The sequence below is a fragment of the Glycine soja genome, chromosome 14, assembly GCF_004193775.1.
Source record: "Glycine soja cultivar W05 chromosome 14, ASM419377v2, whole genome shotgun sequence".
Lineage (NCBI taxonomy): Eukaryota > Viridiplantae > Streptophyta > Magnoliopsida > Fabales > Fabaceae > Glycine > Glycine soja.
Window position 1 is genome coordinate 17,943,423 of NC_041015.1, and position 20,677 is coordinate 17,964,099.

At 36.0% G+C, this 20,677-nt stretch overlaps 2 protein-coding genes across 4 annotated transcripts; one reads left to right on the top strand and one right to left on the bottom strand.

The window, feature by feature from the left end:
• The first annotated feature begins 456 nt into the window (after positions 1–456).
• On the top strand, positions 457–7,904 carry LOC114385117. Of its 2 annotated transcripts, none has more exons than XM_028345089.1 (5): positions 457–715; positions 890–3,359; positions 3,548–5,275; positions 6,741–6,990; positions 7,087–7,586. In XM_028345089.1, exons 2-5 carry the CDS (start codon positions 972–974, stop codon positions 7,164–7,166), a joined length of 4,446 nt encoding a protein of 1,481 aa, XP_028200890.1. In that variant the 5' UTR covers positions 457–715; positions 890–971; the 3' UTR covers positions 7,167–7,586. The 2 variants fall into 2 exon arrangements, with proteins under 2 accessions (XP_028200890.1, XP_028200889.1); XM_028345088.1 differs by having other exon boundaries at positions 458–715; positions 7,083–7,904.
• Positions 7,905–10,542: 2,638 nt separating this feature from the next.
• On the bottom strand, positions 10,543–17,208 carry LOC114383760. 2 transcript variants are annotated; one of them, XM_028343489.1, is made up of 5 exons: positions 16,978–17,208; positions 14,380–16,817; positions 12,463–14,199; positions 11,524–11,773; positions 10,543–11,428 (listed from the first exon to the last, which is right to left on the bottom strand). In XM_028343489.1, the coding sequence occupies exons 2-5, from the start codon at positions 16,732–16,734 to the stop codon at positions 10,959–10,961; spliced, it is 4,812 nt and encodes a 1,603-aa protein (XP_028199290.1). In that variant the 5' UTR covers positions 16,735–16,817; positions 16,978–17,208; the 3' UTR covers positions 10,543–10,958. The 2 variants fall into 2 exon arrangements, with proteins under 2 accessions (XP_028199290.1, XP_028199291.1); XM_028343490.1 differs by having other exon boundaries at positions 11,206–11,424.
• Between the last annotated feature and the right edge of the window lie 3,469 nt (positions 17,209–20,677).

Here is a 20,677-nt window from a genome sequence, read left to right on the forward strand (position 1 = left end):
CATTTTCATCCAATCTAGTTAACATGACCATGTTAGCAATCAATTTTGTGATAAATTCGTTCTTTCGTGCCATGTAAGTAACTTTTTTAACGATAATGGACGAAAGTTTACAACATGGTATTTTTGTTGCACTTTTAACAATTTCGAGTACTAAATTTTACATTTATATCTTTTAGGGACACATTTATTAGCAAATTAAACTTCTAGAGACAAAAGTCACTATTTATCCTTAATTTAGCTTTCTATCTTCAAAAGCGTTAAATCATAGTCGCTAATCACTTGCTAAATTTTTTTAATTAGTACCCAGTCACTGTACACCGCCACGCCAGACGATCACCGCCGAGTGAACTAGAATTTAATCAAACGGACACTTAGGAACCACGTGTCGTGCTGAAACAGTTGCGTATTTCTTTTTTTTTTTTTTCCATTTTAAAGTTCTGGGAATTTTCAATTTCCTTTTATGTCCTGAAGCGAGAATGAAACCCTAAAAGCGAGAATGAAACCCTAGGCACTCTCGCGGTTAACAGAAGAAAACAAAATAATAATCTGGAAAAAATATAAAAATCGAAAATTTGGGGAATTTCAATTTCAATTTCAGGGATTCTATTAGGGTTTCGAATCGCCAAGAGATTCTCAAACCCTAATCCCTCAATTCGCCCTCGTGATCTTCGATATCTGTGGGACGAATCGATTGTTCGGTGGCATGTCGGTTGAGGTGAGTAAATTTGGAATAAATTGATTTTTTTTTTCGTGGTTAAAAATTTGCATCATTTTGCTGGGTGTTGTCGAGACAATAACCGCAATGCATGGGGTTGTTGGGTATTTTGGATTTAGGTTTGTGTTGGATGAGGGTTTTTTTTTTATATTTTTTGTGGTTTCGGTGTTTCAGATCCAAGAAAATGTCCAATATGTATGATGGCGTGTGACAATTGGGGGAATTTTGGTGTGGGCGTTTGTTCTGTTGATTTTCTATGGAAGGCAGAACAGAAAACTCCAATGACACTACATGTCCCAAGAAATCAAGATCACTGGATCTTAAAAGTCTATATAAATCAAAATGGACAGAAAACACGGCAAAGACGAACTTAAAGAGGATCGGCAATAGTAGTGGGGGTGGTGATGAGAAGAGGAAGAAAAAAAAGGCTAGAAAGGAAGTCTCTTTAAGTAGCTTAGAAAATGGTGATGGTAGCAGGGAGTTGAAGTTAGGGTTGAGTCAAAGATTTAGTAGTAGTTGTAGTAGTGTGCTAAATAAAATTTCATTTAGTGTTGGTGATGATGATGTTCAGATTCCCAAGAGGAAGAGGAGTTTTGTGGGGAGGAAGAAATCGGAACTTGGTCAAGCATCAAAACTGGTGGAGCAGCCTGGTCTGAAAATTGGCTATGGCGATCAGGTGCCAAAGTTAGGTAGTGATGATTTGGGCAATGGGGTTGAGTCTTTCAAGATTAAGCATAGGAAAGAATTTGATGAATTTAAGGAAAATAGGATTAGTGATTCAAATTCAGTTCAGCATGATGTATCAAAAAATTCAGTTCAGCATGGTAAGGAGAATGGGGATTGTTCATTTCATTCTGTTGTAAATAGTGGTGATTCTTCTTTATCAAAGTCACGAAGGAAGAATAGGAAGCGAAAGGCTTCAGCATTAGATAGAACTAAGGTTTCCAAGGAGGCTGAACCTTTGGTTTCAAGTTGTAAAATATCTGATGATTTGCAAGAAGATGAAGAGGAAAATCTTGAGGAGAATGCAGCTAGGATGCTATCTTCAAGGTTTGATCCAAGCTGTACTGGGTTTTCTATGAAAGGTTCAAATGGTTTGTCTGTTTTCCGATCTTCTAGTCAAAGTATTGTTAACCGTGGTTTGAATTCTCAGTTAGGTTCAGAATCAGCATCAGCTGATACTGCTGTCAGAGTTTTGAGGCCTAGGAAACAATATAGAAACAAGGGTAATTCAAGGAAGAGGCGCCATTTTTATGAAATCCTTTTAGGTGATGTGGATGCATATTGGGTACTGAATCGGAGAATTAAAATCTTTTGGCCATTGGACCAGAGTTGGTATTATGGCCTCGTGGATAACTATGATGAAGGAAGCAAGCTTTATCATATCAAATATGATGATCGAGATGTAGAATGGGTTAATCTTGAAACTGAGAGATTCAAACTCTTGTTACTTCGTAGTGAAGTTCCTGGAAATGCAAAGGGTGAGAGAGCCTTAACGAAACGTAGCAGTTTTGATCACCAAAAGGGAAGCAAATCCAGAAAAGAAAGGCAAAGAACAGAAGCGAATGCAGGGGATGATCGTTGTGGTGATAGCAGTTTGGACTCAGAACCTATAATTTCGTGGTTGGCTCAATCTTCTAATCGGCTTAGATCTTTTCAGGGCATTAAGAAACAGAAAACTTCTGTTACAGTTCCAAGTACAATGTCATCATTCTTATATGATGAACCTGTTACAGCAAAGGGGCATTTAGCTAAGAGTTCTTTGAGGGGTGTTGAAAATAATTTCTCTAGTTGTTGTGTATCACAAGATAAATCAAGTGATGATTTTAAGGATAAGTCCTCATTGCAATGTGTCACTCGTGCTAAAGATGGAAAACAGCCTATGGTCTATTTCAGAAGGCGGCGGATTTTTAAGCCAGCTCCAATATCCCCTCATATCTCTGAAAGAAACCATGCTAGTATAAGTGCATCCGGTTCTGTTGCCTTTGACCATATGTTTGGTGGGGTTGAGAATGTGAAAAATCCAATTGACAACAGGGTTGAGGTTGGGGGCCCATTGTTCTTCACTTACAAGGCTGGAGTATCAAATTTTTTTTGGGACATGGAGTCAGCATCATTCAAATTTGGCTTTAACTTTCCAATGCGTTTGGTGTTGAGTGACTTTTTTCAATCAGAAAATGTGTGGTTGCTTTACACTGTTTTGCTGCTTCGGTTCGGTACAGTTATGGCCAAGTGGCCTAGAGTTTGTTTGGAGATGCTTTTTGTTGATAATGTGGTTGGGTTGAGGTTTCTATCATTTGAAGGCTGCTTGAACATGGCTGCAGCTTTTGTCCTTTTTGTCCTTAGGGTGTTTCATCAACCTGCTTGCCAAGGGAAGTATGTTGACTTGCAATTTCCATGTACATCTATTGGATTCAAGTTTTCTAGTGTTCATGTTATTAAGATGCCACTTGTGTTTGAGTTCTATAATTTCTCTGAAGTGAAGAATTCAAAGTGGATGTACTTGGATTCTAAGCTAAAAGGGCATTGCCTGCTCAGTAAGCAGCTCCAGCTTTCTGAATGCACATATGATAACATCCAGGCACTTCAAAATGGATCAAGAAGGTTCTCCATAACTTCTATCAGTGGGCCTTCCTCAGTCAAGGTACTTGTTTTTGTTTTTCTTATATATCCTGATTGGTAACCCCAGCCTTAACCCCCTTTTAGGAAATTATTTGCCATGTTTAACACTTGTTACTGTAATTCAACATTGTATATCAAAGCTTCCAAAAGACAAGAGTCACTGCAAGTTAGCTTATCTTGGGTTTTGTTGTGAATCAAATCATTCAACAGGTCACACAGAAGAGTAGGCCAGGGATTAACATCATTGGTGTTTCCAAAGGGTCCACTCAAGCTGATACTCTTCCATATTCTGATGCTGGCGAGAGGAAACTTCCTCCATTTGGTCTCTCTTTTGCTGCTGCACCTACATTTTTTCTTTGTTTGCATCTCAAGTTGCTGATGGAGCAGTCTGCAACATGTATAAGATTTTGTGATCAAACACCAATATTTGATCAGGAAGACCCTGGTTTGATGACAAATGGATGTACTAGCACTGATGATTGCTCAAACAGGAATTCTGAAGTTATTCTTAGGAGAGGTATGGAGACTTTGTCAAACAGTGCTGCAGATGATGGAGGGTCTTGTGCTGACTCAGATAATCCCTCTACTTGTAATGACCAAATTCTCACTCGAAATTACCAGAACATTGGTCTTAACGGTGCTATTACTTCCATTTCTCATGATTTTGAGAGGCTTTGTAAAACTCACTTACCCGAATGGCAATCCCACTATTTGGAGCAAGAGTTAGTCTCTTTACCTTCAAGTTCTTTAAAACATCAAGATAAGGCTAATGATGGTTCTCATTCTTTTATTGGTGATCTCAGTATTCAAATTCCTGCTGTTGATCAATTTGAGAAACCTGATGATAACGGTGATTTATGTGATGCTGAACACTCTCCTGATTTCTCTTGGAATATAAATGGATGTGGTATTCCAAGCTCCAATCCAACTGCTCACAGAAGTTCTTGGTATCAGAACCGGAATAATTCCTTGTCATTGGGATTTCAGTCTCATGTGTGGTCTGATAAAAAGGTTGATTCTCTTTGCAATGATTTGAGCAATGGACCTAAAAAACCACGTACACAAGTATCATACTCAGTGCCTTCAGCAGGGTATGAATTCAGTTCAAGGCAAAGAAACCATCATCAGAAAGGGCTTTCTCACAAACGAGTTAGAAAGGCTAGCGAGAAGTCATCAGATGTTGCTAGGGTCCCTGAAAAGAATATCAAATGCTTATCTTGTGGTGCAAATGTCTTGATTACTCATGGTGATAAGGGTTGGAGAGAATCCAGGGCCCATGTTGTACTAGAGGTGTTTGACCACAATGAGTGGAGACTTTCTGTGAAACTTTTTGGAATTACTAGGTATTCATACAAAGCACACCAGTTTCTGCAGCCTGGATCAACAAATCGGTACACACATGCAATGATGTGGAAAGGAGGGAAGGATTGGATCTTGGAATTTCCGGATAGGAGTCAGTGGGCTCTTTTCAAGGAGATGCATGAGGAATGCTACAACCGTAACATCCGTTCTGCTTCAGTTAGAAACATACCTATTCCTGGTGTTCATTTGATAGAAGAAAATGATGATAATGGATCTGAGGAAACTTTTATTCGGAGCTGTATGTACTTTCAACAAGTTGAAGCAGATGCTGAGATGGCTTTGGATCCATGCCGTGTTCTGTATGACATGGATAGTGAGGATGAGCAGTGGATTTCAAATGCTCAAAATTCTGTAAAAGACAACAGTGAATTTTCTTGGATCTCTGAGGAGATGTTTGAGAAGACAATAGACGTGTTTGAAAAGGCTGCATATGCTAAGAAGCTTGATCATTTTACTCCTGATGAGATAGAGGACCTCATGCTTAATGTTGGGCCTTTGTGTGTTGTCAAAATCATTTATGACCATTGGCAGCAGAGGAGGCAGAAGAAGGGAATGGCTTTAATTCGGCACTTTCAGGTAATGTTCAAATTACCTTTCTTGTTTATGTTATAATTAGTTTTTGATTTTGGGAATATGTCTCTGCCTCCATTTAATGACTTTATATATAGCTTTGCTGATATAATTGGAGAGGAGGTTTAATATGCAGTAATGCTGTAATGGATTGAACTTTTGCTTTGTTACACAAAAATATTAAGTACAAGTTTTCTCAGCCATTGAATAGCAATGCATTTTATTTGTTCTACTTAACAATCCAGATTAAAACCCTGCTACATATTTGGATGTCTACCTACTGTTTGATGTTTATTCAATTCATAAATGTGGGGTCAGTCTTTTATTTTGACAGTACTAACTTACGTACTTAACAGAATAATTATGCGGTATTAATGCTACCACAAATGAAGCATGTTAGGAGAAAATGAATTTGTATAAAACAGTAGTCAATCACGCAGCAATCGTGCACGAACTCAGAGGTGCGTCATGGAACAGCACAGCACCCCTCCGCTACTGAAGAACCCATTGTGTCTCACCTTGCAGTAGTGGTTGTTACGCTGTGATTTGTGGTGGAGATCGCACAAATCACACCCAATAAATGGATGTCACAGCTGCTAGAGCTTTTTCAAGACGATCCTAAAAAAAAACTCTCCTTTCTGCCCTGAAAGGAGAAGTCTCACTTGCTGTTGCGGCGCTAGCCAACAAGTGTGGGTTGGGTCCTAGTTAGGGTTCCTTTTTTGATTTGTTGGGCATTAGAGAAGTGATGGATCGGTCCACTGTTATCTTAATTTTATAATAATCTAATAAACTAAAGAAGAAGAATAAAAAAAAAAATTATAGTATTAACAAAATTCAAAATTTATTTCAAGTATAACATAATGTAATAAACTAATTAATAATAATAAAAAAAATAAAGCACGATATATAATATAATAAATAATAGTAATAATATAATAACAATAACCAAATAAAACATAATATATAATATAATAAGCCAAATACTAATAAATTAAATCAATCATAATATATAAATAACTAAATAACAACTGTACAATATATATAATGAGCTAAATAATTTTTAAAAAATCCAAGTAATATAATAATAAGTAATATATATAATAAGTAAAAAAGAAAATAAAATACTATTAAACAATACATATATTGTCATTGTTATATAATACAAAGTACAAACTATATATATATATATATATAAATTCAAGTAGTGGTGTTACCCCGCTCCTGTTATAGTGTTTTGGGAGGCGGCTTCTCTGTGCCGCCATCCGTTATTGACTAAACTTTGGACGATTTATTTCAATTTCTTCGGTAGAGCAAGTGGGCAAAATTATATTTTTTATTGGCTGAAAGCATGACGATTTTATGCAATTGACCTCAGCTTTTCTCAGCATGGTTGTTTTCTTCTATATCTAGTGTGTATGCTTTGTTATTATTTTCCAGAAATTTCTTCTCTAAATCTTTATATACTTTTCAGCCCCCTCTGTGGGAAAGATATCAGAAACAAGTGAGAGAGTGGGAACTAGCCATGACCAAGAACAATGCCCCTTCTAATGGATGCCTGGACAAGGTTACAACTTTGGAGAAGCCGGCCATGTTTGCTTTCTGTTTGAAACCTAGGGGTCTGGAATCACTGAACAAGGGATTGAAACATCGATCCCAAAAGAAGATTTCAGTCTCTGGGAATGCAAACAGTAATCTAGATCAGGATGGCTTCCACACTTTCAGTGAGTATTTGATTTACCAGTTGATTTCATTGGTTATTACATTTTAGAAACCAATTAAGAACATTCTTGATATTTAATTGTTGTAAACTCAGGAAGAAGACAGAATGCTTTACCTTTTGGCGATGAAAACCAAGGCCACAGTTACGATTCTTTTGATGATTCATCATTGGCTCTGACCTCAGCAAGGGTATTCTTACCTCGTGATGCTGGCAGCTTGAAATACTATCCTACTAGTAATGGAGCAGGATATAGAAATCATATCCCAAAATTTCACAAGCCCAGATATGATTCGCCTGGTAGCAGGCATCACTTTCTTGCTGGCCCTAAGAGGCAAGGGATTGAGCAGTTGGATGCTTCCGTCCTTGAGGAGTTAAGACAACGTGATGCCATGGCCGAGGCTCGTTTTAAGTGCCATTTGGCTAAGCTGAAGAGAGATAGGGCTAAAAGATTGCTATATAAAGTAGATGTAGCAATTCACAAGGCCATTGCTACTCTAATGACTGCAGAAGCAATGAAAGCTTCTGAGGACTCCCTTGGTGAAATTAAAGCTTATGAGGACTAATCTGGCAATTCAAATGACTTGGTTTACTTGGTCAAGAGTTTTGGCCTTTTTTTCATTATCCGGGGTGTTCGATGGAGAATTTGAATCATGAGAATTTTGGGTTCAGTGAGGGGAGGAGATTCTGTTGCTGCAGATTGCAACTCCTTCCCACTGTTTAGTGTCCTACTTGGAACCTTTTCCAGCTTGGGATCTGCTCAGTTCAGAGTAACTGTAGCACTGATCTGCATGGTGTATAGGTCTATGAATTTTTTACTACCTATATTTGTACAGATTCCCTCCCCATCTCAGTTTCAAACATTCAATATGAAAATAGAAGTCGGCCAATAATACAAACACCACTTTCAACTGGAAATAGTCCTATTTCTTTCATTGTTTTTAGGTAAATTAGTCGACTAGTGCATGATCCGGAATTGATCGTTACGTTCAGCTTTTAGTACTACTCCATGCGTTAGCACTCTTGTGCTGTGCATGGAACAGTGAAAAGAAAACCAGAGAGGAGAAAGAAGTTTAAAATTCTAATTGAACATAAAATGGAAGGATAAATTTATGTTGTATTTGAATAAGTTTTTATAATAGTTTTTAAAAAAATTAGTTTTAAATAGTGGAAGGGAAGAATGAAATGTAAAACAAAAAAAATAGTTTTAATCATAAATTAATCTGTCTTTGATGATAATTTTTAATTAGTTTTTAAAATATTGTTTTCAGTTAAGTTTTTGAGTTTTTAAACTTGTATTTGTTTTATAATTTGGTCGTTGTTGAATCTAATTAAAAAATAAATACAAATTCAAGGACTCAATTAAAAAAAATAGTTCATGAACTTAATTAAAAGGATAAATGGTCACTTTGATGTTTGTACTGTGCATTTATTGACTATTTCAATCATTAAGTATTTGTCATTTCTGTTAACGTTGAGTGCATATGTTTCATGTTGACATGTCAATTTTATGTTTACTAGGGACATTTCAGGTTAGCAACAATATTTTGGACTAAAATATTACTAAATTTGTTGTTTGTGTTTTTGATCTAGCAATATAAATATAGGCGAGTGTTGATTTCATGTTGAACACAACTTTTTGTTTTATTTATTTTTAATTCGTTGTGGTTCCACAATTCATGGTAATGGTACATGTGAGAATCTGTTTTATTCATCCATTGTTTTGAGTTTTTTTGATGTGAGATTGTGTCAGTAATCTTGGGGCGGGGGAAAGGGGTTGAGTTAGGAAAAAGAGGTAAAAAAAATATTGATATTTTAGATCAAAACATTGTGTCCTGACTTGGAACGTCTTTGCATAAGTGAAATTTCCATGTCTGCAACAATATGTCACATATGCACTCAACATGTTACTAATGCACTCAACATTAACGGAAACGGTGGATAATTGATGGTTGAACTAATTTGTCTTAACATTTACACTTTTGTGGACTAAATTAATCATTTTCTAAATATAAAAACTAAATTATCCTTGAACACAAAATAAAGGGACCAAAATGACTATTTATTTATCCTAATTAAAATGACGAGAGTTTTGGGACCTAATTAAAAATCGTCAACTTTTGCAGGCTAGTAATATTATTTCTATAGACAAGTATTCTCACTTCTACAAGATCCCTAAACAAATACAAGTTTAAGGATCCAATTGAAAAAAAAATAGTTTAGGAACTTGATTCAATTGACAAATAGTCTAGGGACCTAAATAAAATTTGCCAACTTTTGCAGGCTAGTGATCTTATTTTTGCATGCCAATATTCTCACTTCCACAAGTTCTAAACTCAATAAACTAGCCTACACAAGTGAGAATATTGGCTTGTAGAGTGGTGTGTATGGACAAAAATTACAAGGAACAGGGTTGAATTGTGATTGCAAAATTTTTCACAAACCTTTCATAAAACACATTCATATGTAGAGAACAAATGTTTAAGAGCGCTTTGAGAAGAGATAATAGATGATAGTTTCAACGATTTACTATTTTACTAGAAACCTTTTGAAAATATCTAATTTTTAACTTTACAATTCAATGTTAGACATAAACAAATAAAAACAAGATAAGAACACAACTTGGTGGATGGTCAATAACAGAACGTAGTCTCGATGTTTGTCTCAACCATCGAGACTACGTTCTGTTATTGACCATCCACCAAGTTTCACTATCTTTCACAAAGATAACAAGTGTTATTTTTGTTAACTACTTCTAGTTTCACCCAAGTACTTTTTACACTATCCTCTTCAAACAAATAACCCAAGTATTTTTTCTTACCAATTCACTTTGGTTCTCACAAATCAAAGGATTAGTGTATGATTCAGGTACACTTTTGATGATGTGACATTCCATTTATTATATCATCACTTAACAACCTCATACTAATATCAAAAACCAAAGACAAAAATCTATAAAGGTCAAGTAACAAAATAAAAAAATATAATGAACAATCTAAAAAGGAATATATTATAGGTATAAAATACATATTTAAGTTTTTTTTTCCATTTTTTCTATAAATTTTATGCTATTAAGATTTTTTAAAAATTAAATAAAATTTGTAAATATACGTATAAATTTTCTCTCCCTGGATATTTTTTTGAATACTTTCTTTAGTATATATGCATACATAGATATATTTGTTTCTTGGTTTTGAAAACTATTTTGTATTTAAAAATAAAAACTTGTTTGATAACAATAATTTTTTTTATAACTAATCGTTTGAATTTCTAAGATAAAATAAAAAATTATTCAATTTATTTTAATTTACAATTTTCTACTACTAATTTTTCCTTGGCATTTTTGTTTTGCATTTTTATTCTCCCCCTTTCACTTCTTAAAAACTACTTTTTAAAATAATATTTTATAAAGTGAATTTTAAAAACTAAAATAAAAACACAATCAAATACACCATAAATTTTCCTTCCATTTTCTCTTCAATTTAAGTTTTAAACTCCTTTCTCATCTAGTTTTATTTTCATTGTTCATAAGAGAGCTAACGCAAGGGAGTAGTACTAAAAACAGAACGACGATTTCCGGATCATGCATTAGTCTACTATTTTACCTAAAAACTATCGAAGAAACAGGACTAATTCCTGTTTAAAATGGTGTCGTATTATTGGCCGATTTCTATTTTCATATTGAATGTTTGAAACTGAGATGGGGGAGGGAATCTGTACAAATATAGGTAGTAAAAAATTCATAGACCTATACACCATGCAGAGCAGTGCTACAGTTACTCTGAACTGAGCAGATCTCAAAGCTGGAAAAGGTTCCAGTAGACACTAGACAGTTAGAGGGAGTTGCAGTCTGCAGCAACAGAATCTCCTCTCCCCTCACTGAACCCAGCCCTAATTATTGAACACCCTGGATAATGAAAATAAGGCCACAACTCTTGACCAAGTAAACCAAAGGCCATGTGAATTGCCATATTAGTCCTCAAAAGCTTTCATTTCACCAAGGGAGTCCTCAGAAGCTTTCATTGCTTCTGCAGTCATTAGAGCAGCCATGGCCTTGTGAATCGCTACATCTGCTTTATATAACAATCTCTTAGCCCTGTCTCTCTTCAACTTAGCCACATGCCATTTAAAATGAGCCTCAGCCACAGCATCACGTAGTCTTAACTCCTCAAGGACTGAAGCATCCAACTGTTCAATCCCTTGCCTCTTGGGGCCTGCAAGAAGGTGATGCTTGCTACCAGGTGAGTCATATCTGGACTTGTGAAATTTTGGGATATGATTTCTATATCCCGCTCCATTACTAGTAGGATGGTATTTCAAGCTGCCAGCATCACATGGTAAGAATACCCTTGGTGAGGTCAGAGCCAATGATGAATCATCAAAAGAATCGTAACTGTGGCCTTGGATTTCATCGCCAAAAGGTAAAGCATTCTGTCTTCTTCCTGAGTTTACAACAATTAGATATCAAGAAGAATGTTCTTAATTGGTTTCTAAAATGTAATAACCAATGAAATCAACTTGTAAATCAAATACTCACTGAAAGTGTGGAAGCCATCCTGATCTAGATTACAGTTTGCATGCCCAGAGACTGAAATCTTCTTTTGGGATCGATGTTTCAATCCTTTGTTCAGTGATTCCAGACCCCTAGGTTTAAAACAGAAAGCAAACATGACCGGCTTCTCCAAAGTTGTAAACTTGTCCAGGCATCCATTAGAATGGGCATTGTTCTTGGTCATGGCTACTTCCCACTCTCTCACTTGTTTCTGATATCTTTCCCATAGAGGGGGCTGAAAATTACATAAAGATTCAGAGATGAAATTTCAGGCAAATAATAACAAAGGATACACATTAGGTATAGAAGAAAACAGCCATGTTGAGAAATGCCAAGGTAAATTGCATAAAGTGGTCATGCTTTCAGCCAATCAAATAAAAAATTATGCCCACTTGTTCTAACAGAAATTGAAATAAATCGTTCAAAGTTGTATCCAATAAATACTATAAAATTCATTTTCTCCTAACATGCTTAATTCTGTGGTAGCAGTAATACTGCATAAGTCTTGTCTGAATTTATTCTGTTAAGTAATTATGTCAGAATCAAAGACTCACCCAAAATTTATGAATTGAATAAATATATCAAAAGTAGGTAGAAATTCAAAAATATGTAGCAGGGTTTTAACCTGGAGGTCATAAATACATTTAAAGGCATAGAAATTGTTTAAAATGCATTCACTCTTCAAGGGCTGAGAAAACTTGTTCTTAGATTTGAAAGGGCTTCAAGATAGATAGATTCAAATTTTTAGTGTAACAAAGCAAAAGATCAATCATCAATCCATTACAGCATTACTGTATATCAATCCTCCTCTCCAATTATACCAGCAAAGCTAGTATGTCTTTTATATAGTCATTAAATGGAGGCAGAGACATATTCCCATAATCAAAATAATTATAACATAAACAAGAAAGTTAATTTGAACACCTGAAAGTGCCGTATTAAAGCCATTCCCTTCTTCTGCCTTCTCTCCTGCCAATGGTCATAAATAATTTTGACAACAGACAAAGGTCCAACATTAACCATGAGTTCCTCTATCTCATTAGGAGTAAAATGATCACACTTCTTAGCATATGCAGCCTTTTCAAACATGTCTATTGTCTTCTCAAACATCTCCTCTGAGATCCAACTCAAGTCATTGTTGTCTTTTACAGAATTTTCAGCATTTGAAATCCACTGCTCATCCTCACTATCCATGTCATACAGAACACAGGATGGATCCAGAGCCATTTCAACATCTGTTTCAACCTGTCGGTAGTACATACAGCTCCGAACAAAAGTTGCCTCACATCCATTATCATCATTTTCTTCAATCAAATGAACACCAGGAATAGGTATGTTTCTAACAGAAGCAGAACGGATGTTACGGTTGTAGCATTCCTCATGCATCTCCTTGAAAAGAGCCCACTGACTCCTATCAGGAAATTCCAAGATCCAATCCTTCCCTCCTTTCCACATCATTGCATGTGTGTACCGATTTGTTGATCCAGGCTGCAGAAACTGATGTGCTTTGTATGAATACCTAGTAATTCCTAAAAGTTTCACAGAGAGCCTCCACTCATTGTGGTCAAACAGCTCTAGTACAACATGGGCCCCAGAATCTCTCCAACCCTTGTTACCAAGAGTAATCAAGACATTTGCACCACAAGATAAGCATTCAACATTCTTTTCAAGGCGCCTAGCAACATCTGATGACTTCTTCTCACTAGCCTTTCTAATTCGTTTGTGAGGAAATCCTTTCTGATGATGGTTTCTCCGCTTTGAACTGAATTCATACCCTGCAGAAGGCACTGAGTATGACACTTGTGTACGTGGTTTTTTAGGTCCGTTGATAAAATCATTGCAAAGAGAATCAGCCTTGCCATCAGACCACACATGAGACTGAAATCCCAATGACAAGGAACTATTCCGGTTCCGATACCAAGAACTTCTGCGAGCAGTTGGATTGGAGTTTGGAAGACCACCTCCATTTATATTCCAAGAGAAATCAGGAGAGTGCTCAGCATTGCGTAAATCACCATCATCACCAGGTTTCTCAAATTGATCAACTGCAGGAATTTGAATGCTGAGATCACCAATAGAAGAATGAGAACCATCATCAGCCTTATCTTGACGTATTAAAGGACTTGAAGGTAAAGAGCCTAACTCTTGCTCCAAATGGTGGCATTGCCATTCTGGTAAGTGAGCTGTACTAAGCCTCTCAGAATCATGGGAAATGGAAGTACCAGCACCATTAGGACCAATGTTCTGGTAATTTTGAATGAGAATTTGTTCACTGCAAGTAGAGGGATGATCTGAGTCAGCACAAGACCCTCCATCACCTGCAGCACCATTTGACAAAGTCTCCATCATATCTTTCCTCAGAATAATTTCAGAATTCCTGTTTGAGAAATCATTGGTGCTAGTACATCCATTTGTCACCAAACCAGGGTCTTCCTGATCAAATATTGGTGTTTGATCACAAAAGCTTATACGATTTGTAGACTGCTCCATCAGCAACTTAAGATGCAAATGAAGAAAAAATGTAGGTGCTGCAGCAAAAGAAAGAGCAAATGGAGGAAGTTTCCACTTGCCAGCATCAGAATACTGATGAGTATCAGCTTGAGTGGACACTTTAGAAATACCCATGATGTTATTCCCTGGCCAACTCCTCTTCCGCCTGACCTGTTGCATGATTTGATTCACAACAAAACCCAAGATAAGCTAACTTGCAGTGACTTTTGGAAGCTTTGATATATAACGTTGATTACAGTAACAAGTGTTGAACATGGCAAATAAATTCTTAAAAGGGGGTTAAGGCTGGGGTTACCTATCAGGATATATAGGAAAAATGGGAACAAGTACCTTGACTGAGGAAGACTCACTGACAGAAGTTACGGAGAACCTACTTGATCTTTGAAGTGCCTGAATGTTATCATATGTGCATTCAGAAAGATGGAGCTGCTTACTGAGCAGGCAATGCCTCTTAAGCTTAGAATCTAAGCACATCCACTTTGAATTCTTCACTTCAGAGAAATTATAGAACTCAAACACAAGCGGCTTCTTAATAACATGAACACCAGAAAACTTGAATTCAATAGATGTACATGGAAATTGAAAGTCAACATACTTCCCTAGGCAAGCAGGTTGATGAAATACCCTAAGGACAAAAAAGACAACAGCTGCAGCTGTGTTCAAGCAGCCTTCAAATAATAGAAACCTCAACCCAACCACATTATCAACAAAAAGCATCTCCAAACAAACTCTAGGCCACTTGGTCATAACTGTACCAAACCGAAGCAGCAAAACACTGTAAAGCAACCACAAATTTTCTGATTGAAAAACGTCATTCAACACCAAATGCATTGGAAAGTTTAAGCCAAATTTGAATGATGCTGACTCCATGTCCCAAAAAAATTTTGATACTCCCTCCTTGTAAGTGAAGAACAATGGGCCCCCAACCTCAACCCTGCCATCAATTGGATTTTTCATTTTCTCAACCCTACCAAACATTTGGTCAAAGGCAACGGAACCAGATGCACCTGTAATAGCATGGTTTTCTGCAGAGATATGAGGGGATATTGGAGCTGGCTTTCGAATTCGCCTTCTAACATAGACAATAGGCTGTTTTCCATCTTTAGTGCTAGTGACACTTGGAAATGAGGGCTTGTCCCTAAATTCATCACTTTTATTTTGTGACACAGAATCACTAGAGAAATTATTTTTAGCACCCCTCAAAGATCTCTTAGCTAAATGCCCCTTTGCTGTAACAGGTTCATCATATACGAATGATGACATTGTACTTGGAATTGTAACAGAAGTTTTCTGTTTCTTTATGCCTTGAAAAGAAGATCTAAGCCGATGAGAAGATCGAGCCAACCAGGAAATTATAGGTTCTGAGTCCATACTGCTCCCACCACAACGATCATCCTCTGTATTCTCTTCTGTTCTTTGCCTTTGTTTACTGGATTTGCTTCCCTTTTGGTGATCAGAACTCCTAAGTTTCGTTAAGGCTCTTTCACCCTTTGCATTTCCAGAAACTTCACTACGAAGTAACAAGAGCTTAAATCTCTCAGTATGTAGATTAACCCATTCTACATCTCGATCATCATATTTGATATGGTAAAGCTTGCTTCCTTCATCGTAGTTATCCACAAGGCCGTAATACCAACTCTGATCCAAAGGCCAAAAGATTTTAATTCTCCGGTTCAGTACCCAATATGCATCCACATCACCTAAAAGGATTTCATAAAAATGGCGCCTCTTCCTGGAACTACCCTTGTTTTTATATTGTTTCCTAGGCCGCAAAATTCTGCCAGCAGTATCAGCTGACGCTGATTCTGAACCTGACTTAGACTTTAAACCGTGGTTAACAATACTTTGACAAGAAGATCCAAAAAAGAACAAACCATTTGAACATTTTGTAGAAAATCCAGTACAGCTTGGATCAAACCTTGAAGATAGCATCCTAGCTGCATTCTCCTCAAGATTTTCCTCTTCATCTTCTTGCAAATCGTCAGATATTTTACAACTTGAAACCAAAGGTTCAGCCTCCTTGGAAACCTTAGTTCTATCTAAAGCTGAAGCCTTTCGCTTCCTATTCTTCCTTCGTGACTTTGTTAAAGAAGAATCACCACTATTTACAACAGAATGAGATGCACAATCCCCATCCTCCTTAATATGCTGAACTGAATTTGAATCACTATTCCTATTTTCCTTAAACTCATCAAATTCTTTCTTATGCTTAATCTTGAAAGACTCAACCCCACTGCCCAAATCAGCACTGCCTAACTTTGGCACCTGATCATAGCCAATTTTACAACTAAGCTGCTCCACCAGATTTGATGCTTGACCACGTTCTGATTTCTTCCTCCCCACAAAACTCCTCTTCCTCTTGGGAATTTGAGCATCATCACCACCAACACTAAATGAAACTCTATTTAGCATACTACTACTACTACTACTACTCAATCTCTGACTCACCCCTAACTTCAACTCACTACTACCATCACCATTTTTTAAGCTACTTAAAGAGACTTCCTTTCTAGTCTTTTTTTTCTTCCTCTTCTCACCACCACCACCACTACTATTGCCAATCCTCTTTAAGTTCTTCTTTGCAGTGTTTTCTGTCAATTTTGATTTATACAGACTTTTAAGATCCAGTGATCTTGACTTCTTGGGAATTGTAGTGTCATTGGAGTTCTCTGCTATGCCTTCCATGGAAAATCAACATAACAAACGCCCACACCAAAATTCCCCTAATTTTCACATGCCATCATACATATATGGACATTTTCTTGGATCTGAAACACCAAAACCACAAAAATATCACAAAAAATCCCTCAACCAACACAGACCAAAATTCAACATACCGAACACCCCAATGCATTGCTTTTATTGTATCAAAAAACGCCCAGCAAAATTTTAACACCGAAAAATACAATTATTAGAAAATTTACTTACCTCAACCGACATGCCACCGAACAATTGATTCATCCCACAGACATCGAAGATCACGAGCGCGAATTGACGGATTAGGGTTTGAGAATCTCTAGCCGATTTGAAACCCTAATAGAAGCCCTGAAATTGAAATTCCCAATAATTTCTATTTTTTAGTTTGTCGGATTATTTTTTTTTCTTCTGTTTTTTTAACCGCGTGAGGGCTAGGTTTTCTTTCTCGCTTCGGGAGGTAAAGGGTTTAAATTGAAAATTTCCAGAAATTTTATTTAAATGGAAAATCATCACAAGAAACTGTTTCAGATCGACATGTGGTTTCTTATCGCCCGTCCGATCAAAATGTTGTTCATTTTGATGTGATCCTCTGCGTCGAGGTATACAATGACCTAGTGCTGATTAAAATATTTTAACAAGTGATTACGATTAAGCGGCTATGATTCGACGTTCTTGAAGAAAACAATTTAGTCAAAACGGGAAAATAGAAAGCCAAATTAACTAGCTTGCTCTGTGAGTTTGAGTTTTGACCATTGTTTTCAACAAAATTCAAAACATAAATCTTTATTTTAATTCTTAAAAGATAAAAAAATTTAAAATTTAGTTCCTAAATATTCAAAAAGTATAATAAATTGATTTTCATTAACTTACTTGTCCCCAAATTTAGTTCTCCACCACAATGAAGTATTTTTGTGCATCCACTTATTTAAAAAATATTTTTGTGCACCCATCTTTAACATATTATAAGCATCACATCAGCATAATATACATTCATCAACATTTCATTCAAATCTCATTCCATTTTTTCAAAATCATACTCATTTTAACAATAAACAATATTTCTCAAGACATATTATAAGTATCTTAGTCAACAATAACATGGTCATTTCTCATCTTTTCATGTTCCTATCTAAAAAAAATCAATTAAAAATGTGAAAATACATGATGCCCTCATAAAATTCACTTTACTCCTATTATATAACTCATAAAATAGTTAAGTATGCATTTTGGAGTTGGTTTGAAAACTTTTAATAAAATATTCAATATAAAATACCATTGTACCCGAATTTGGCTAAAGCCAAAAGAAAAAAAAAATCCAAATTTCAAAAATTCGCATAAGCCATTCACCAAATTTCAAAAATCCGCTTAAGTTCAAGATTATCTCAACTTAAGCCAATTTTGTCCAAATCTTAGTAGTTAATATCATATTTGGTCCAAAATTTGCTTAAGTCCAACAACCTTGGCTTAAGCCAATGTTGTCCACTTCATATTCTATCTAAAATTCGCTTAAGTCCGAAATTCTTGATTTAAGCCAATTTTGTCTAGAATGCTAAATCTCACATATGAACCCAAATTTTCTTAAGCCTAAAATTCTTAGCTTAAGTCAATTTGCATTCTGCAACATGAACCTATTTTACAAAAATTGAATAAGAAACTTAGTGAGTGGAAATATAGGCTTATGTCTTTTAGAGGGAGAATTTGTTTGCTCAATTCTATTCTCTCAACCTTACCTCTTTTTTTTCCTATCTTTTTTTTAAATGCCAAAAAGGGTGATGAGGAAGATTGAGAGAATTCAAAGATGGGGAAAGAGGGAGGGGAGCGGGAAAATAGCTTCAGTAAAGTGGGATAAAGTGTGTCTACCTAAGGAGGATGGGGGGTTGGGGGTGAAAAACATAAGAATATTCAATACCGCCTTGCTTGCTAAATGGAGATGGAGTTTTTTTTTTTACCTTAATTAGCTTTATTTTTTTTGTAGTGTGCTAAAAATGAAGAAATTTTTAAAAAAGGATTCCACAACACCATTAGAGTCATATGGGAAAAAAAGATTCTTAGAAGTTGATTTGAAAAATCTTCCAGCTGATTCGGGAGAGAGGAAACAAATATCATGTTATCATCCTAATGATCGGGATAACATCCGAAGAGCTTATTTGCAAAAAGGACCTTGTCAACCAAGAGAGCGTGATTTTCCAAAATGACAATTTGGGACTCTATTTCAAAAGTTTAATCCTGATTGGTTTTTGGAATTTAGCAATTGGTTGAAATATAGTGTATCAAAAGATGTTGTATTTTGTTTGTATTGTTATCTTATGAAACCTAACATTGGAGAACAAAAAAATGTTGATGCATTTTCGGTCAACAATTTTCCAAATTGGAAAAAAAAGGATAGGTTGAAAATCGATATTAGAGAATTTGATAGTGTTCACAATCAAGCTTTAAGAAGTTGTCAAACATTAATGAATAGAAAACAACATATTGAAGTTGCTACTGACAAGAAATCAAACTTGGTGAAAAGAGAATATAGGATTCATTTGATGGCAACAATTGATTGTATTCATTTCTATTGAAGCAAAGATTGACATTTCGTGGTCATGATGAATCAATTTATTCACAAAATCAAGATAATTTTATTGAGCTTCTACATATTCTTGACAATCATAATGAAGATATTGATAAGGTTCTAAAAAATGCTCGTGGAAATCTCAAACCAGTGGCACCTAATATTAAAAGGATATTGTGATAGCTGCCGCTTGTGAGACCACCAAAATTATTGTTGATGATGTTAGAGATGATTTTTTTGCCATTTTAATTGATGAATCTCGAGATATATCAATTAAGGAGCAAATATTGGTTGTTTTGTGTTATGCAGATAAAAATGGAAGTGTCATTGAGAGGTTTGTTGGTCTTGTTCATGTTTTGAATACAAGTGCCATATCTTTAAAATTGGCATTGGAGTCATTGTTTGCAAAACAATTTAAGCCTATCAAGAGTGCATGGACAAGGATACGATGGGGCTAGTAATATGCAAGGTGAATTCAATGGTCTCAAAAGTTTGATTTTAAAAGAAAATAATTATGCATTCTATGTCCATTGCTTTTGATGTAGCTCCATGTAAAGCTTGTAGGCCTTGGATCTTCTTCATCAATGAAGTCCTTTGCTTCTTGAAGATCAATGGCAGCAGAATGGAGAATGAGGAAAGGTGATTGGAGATGCCGCTTCAAGGAGAAGATGAGTCAAGAATAAGCTCACCACCATAGGAAGCCGTAGCTAAGAGCTTGAAGGTAGGAGAAGATGAGTGGAGGGAGAGGGGGAGAGAGAGAGAGGGGGGGGGGGGGGGACGGAATTTATGCCTCAAATGAGGTCTGAACTTTAAAGTCTAATTTCTCAAATGATCAAAGTTGAAAAAAATGCACACACAAGGCCTTTATTTATAGCCTAAGTGTCACACAAAATTGGAGGGAAACTTGAATTTCTATTCAAATTTTACTTGAATTTGAATTTGTGGAGCCAAATTTGGAGTCAAAATTTCACTAATTATGATTAGTGAATTTTAGTTATGATTCAGCCCACTAATCCAAGATCAAGTCCAAGATTCTCCACTAAGTATGCTTAGGTGTCATGAGGCATGTAAAACATGAATGGCATGCACAAAGTGTGACTATATGATGTGGCAATGGGGTGTAGCAAATTGGATTGGGCTTCTCCCAATTCAATCAAATTTCTCTCCCAACACACATATCAAATAGTACACTTAATGCATGTGAAATTACAAAACTACTCCTAATACAAAAACTAGTCTAGGTGCCCTAAAATACAAGGGCTGAAAAATCCTATATTACTAGGGTACCTTCCTTACAATATGGAGCCCTAAATACAAGACCCAAAAATAATAAAACCCTAATATAATATGCACAAAGATAAGTGGACTCATACT

Bases quoted from the DNA above. Each gene is read 5' to 3' on its own strand.
- LOC114385117 (XM_028345088.1), top strand. From the start codon at position 972: ATGGAAGGCAGAACAGAAAACTCCAATGACACTACATGTCCCAAGAAA. The intron at 5,276-6,740 runs GTAATGTTCAAA...TATACTTTTCAG, and splicing joins CTTTAATTCGGCACTTTCAG to CCCCCTCTGTGGGAAAGATA. The intron at 6,991-7,082 runs GTGAGTATTTGA...TTGTAAACTCAG, and splicing joins GGATGGCTTCCACACTTTCA to GAAGAAGACAGAATGCTTTA.
- LOC114383760 (XM_028343489.1), bottom strand. From the start codon at position 16,734: ATGGAAGGCATAGCAGAGAACTCCAATGACACTACAATTCCCAAGAAG. The intron at 11,774-12,462 runs GTGTTCAAATTA...TGTAATTTTCAG, and splicing joins CTTTAATACGGCACTTTCAG to CCCCCTCTATGGGAAAGATA. The intron at 11,429-11,523 runs GTGAGTATTTGA...TTGTAAACTCAG, and splicing joins GGATGGCTTCCACACTTTCA to GAAGAAGACAGAATGCTTTA.